This window comes from Mandrillus leucophaeus, unplaced genomic scaffold (genome assembly GCF_000951045.1).
Source record: "Mandrillus leucophaeus isolate KB7577 unplaced genomic scaffold, Mleu.le_1.0 Scaffold897, whole genome shotgun sequence".
NCBI lineage: Eukaryota > Metazoa > Chordata > Mammalia > Primates > Cercopithecidae > Mandrillus > Mandrillus leucophaeus.
The window spans coordinates 685,600-687,710 of record NW_012109774.1 but is presented as its reverse complement, the minus strand read 5'-3'; the positions used below and the strand labels follow the sequence as shown (position 1 = coordinate 687,710).

Below are 2,111 nucleotides of genomic sequence, written 5' to 3'. Positions count from 1 at the left end.
CTAAGATGTTTTCCACTATAATTAGTTTGCCCTGGCCTCATCCTCCCATCACACTCACACACACCAACACATATCCTCTAGTTATGTGATTACAATGGGAGCTGTTTCATTCTAGCAAGATCCTGAGTCTCTAACTACAGTGTGTATGTAAGAGATAATGCCTCACCTAAGATAAGCCAGTCATTTTACTCCAACTTCCTGGACAAAATGATTGACAAGGAGTGAGCACTCATTACATGACAGGCTATGCAAAGCCCTTTCTTGTTTATTCTTTTAATTGAACTGGGATTTTTAAAAAGTTATTTTCTGTTTATGGCTGCAGGGATTACTATTTGGACTTTCCAGCAGCACCACCAGGTGGAAAATTCTCTCTGCAACAGATAAAAATGGACCTAATAAACAGTAACAAAAATGAATGCCAAGAAGGTTGATTTCTGCAGCCTTTATATTGTTTCTAAAACCAAACATTCTAAAGTTAGGGTTTTGTGAATCAATATATTACACTTTTATTTTTACTTCAGTAACTCAAATTCAGATTCTGTTTCTTGTTGTGGAAAATGGAAATCTCATTAAGCATGTATGTAATTTTTTAATAAATATTTTATTGGTATTGTAGTAATAAAAAGTACATAAGAATGTATAATTTAATTAACTTTTTACAAAATTAACACAATGTTGGACAAAAGCAATCATTTTGGGTTTAGGATACTTTTACTAGATTACTGTTTGTATACCCCTCCTCCACAGAAAGAAAATGAAATAAATTCTTATCCTTGAAGTGAATTATGCTGATGACAATCTTACCTGTGTCCACTCATTAGTTTGTGGGTCATAGGATTCCATAGTGTTGAGGTATGTCTGTCCATCATAGCCACCAACAGCATATAATCTGTCACCAAGAAGACAGACCCCAACAGCATCTCTGGGCATACTCAAAGGAGCCACCATGGTCCACGTGTCTGTTTTGGGATCATATCTAAAATTCAATGACAATAGTGCATAACATATTCTAATCACATTCAACTGTTGCTATAAAAATTTTACTTTTTGCAAAGCCTGTCATGAAGAAGGAAACTTTTTTTTTCTCTAAAGGCTCAAACATTTGAGCTTGTATTCTAGAATGAACATCCATTATGTCTAGCTTCCTAAATTTTAAGATATTTTAAAAATGCATCCAGACTCATAGATGAATGCAGATTCATTCAACAGAAATACATGTCATGATGTCTTTCTACAAAAAAGTGTCAGATATATAAATAACTATTATCCACAGTAGAATTAGGGTATTTGAAACAGATGTTTGCAGACTGCTATGGTAATGAAGTAGAAGAAATGATTAAAAATCTGGGAGAATTATGGACTACTCGATAGATGAAGTTTCCTTTAAACCAGTTCTGAAAGTCTAGCCTAAATTTGCTAGAAAAAAAAAAAAAGGAAAAATTTGTACAAAAATAACTGTAGTGTTTTGCTGTTGTTGTTATTGTTGTTGCATTGTTTTGTTTTGTTTTTCGTTTCAATGCATGGTCAGCTTTGAGGAAATGGGTAAGTAGCGTGACTATGTTCAAGAAAGACTGAGGAAATGGTGTGTCTCAAGATGTAAGTTTTGGTTAGCTTATAGGATGTTTGATTCCCTGGGTAAGAAGGTACTTTCAGTTTACTCAATAGAAAAGTAGCCTCTGAAAGTGGGGAAATAATTATAACATGAACACAACTGAGTTTAGTGACATTTATCAGGATTAACAGTGAGGGAGAGACTAGTAATTCAAGAGATCAAAGAAGACTGAAGTTATTGTTATTAAATTCAAACAAAAATTATTTTCAATAAAATTTCATAACCATATAGCACATACAGTTATTTCACATTTTGAGTGGCAAAACCCTGAAGACTCCTTTAATGAATGTACTCTGAATGAATGAAGAAAATATACCTTTGCCTTTGGCCCACAATTGCAGGTTCAACTACAAAAACAGAAAGGGTGGTAAGAATCCAGAAGAATGAATATAAAATAAAACTGTGAAAAAGGATTTTCCAAAAAACACAACAAACAAATTCTTAGTTTGTTTTCCTGCTCCATTTTTTTTCACCCATTCAATTTTTAACTTGAACACTC

General features: G+C 33.3%; 1 protein-coding gene across 3 annotated transcripts in view; it reads right to left on the bottom strand.

Annotated features, from left to right (window-relative positions):
- The window catches only part of KLHL1 (kelch-like family member 1), a 478,878-nt gene that overhangs the window by 6,184 nt on the left and 470,583 nt on the right, over positions 1-2,111 (bottom strand). For all 3 annotated transcript variants that reach the window (XM_011969523.1, XM_011969520.1, XM_011969521.1), the window contains one exon: positions 805-976. In XM_011969523.1, coding sequence (XP_011824913.1) covers positions 805-976 — 172 coding nt within the window. The remainder of the gene's footprint in view (positions 1-804; positions 977-2,111) is intronic.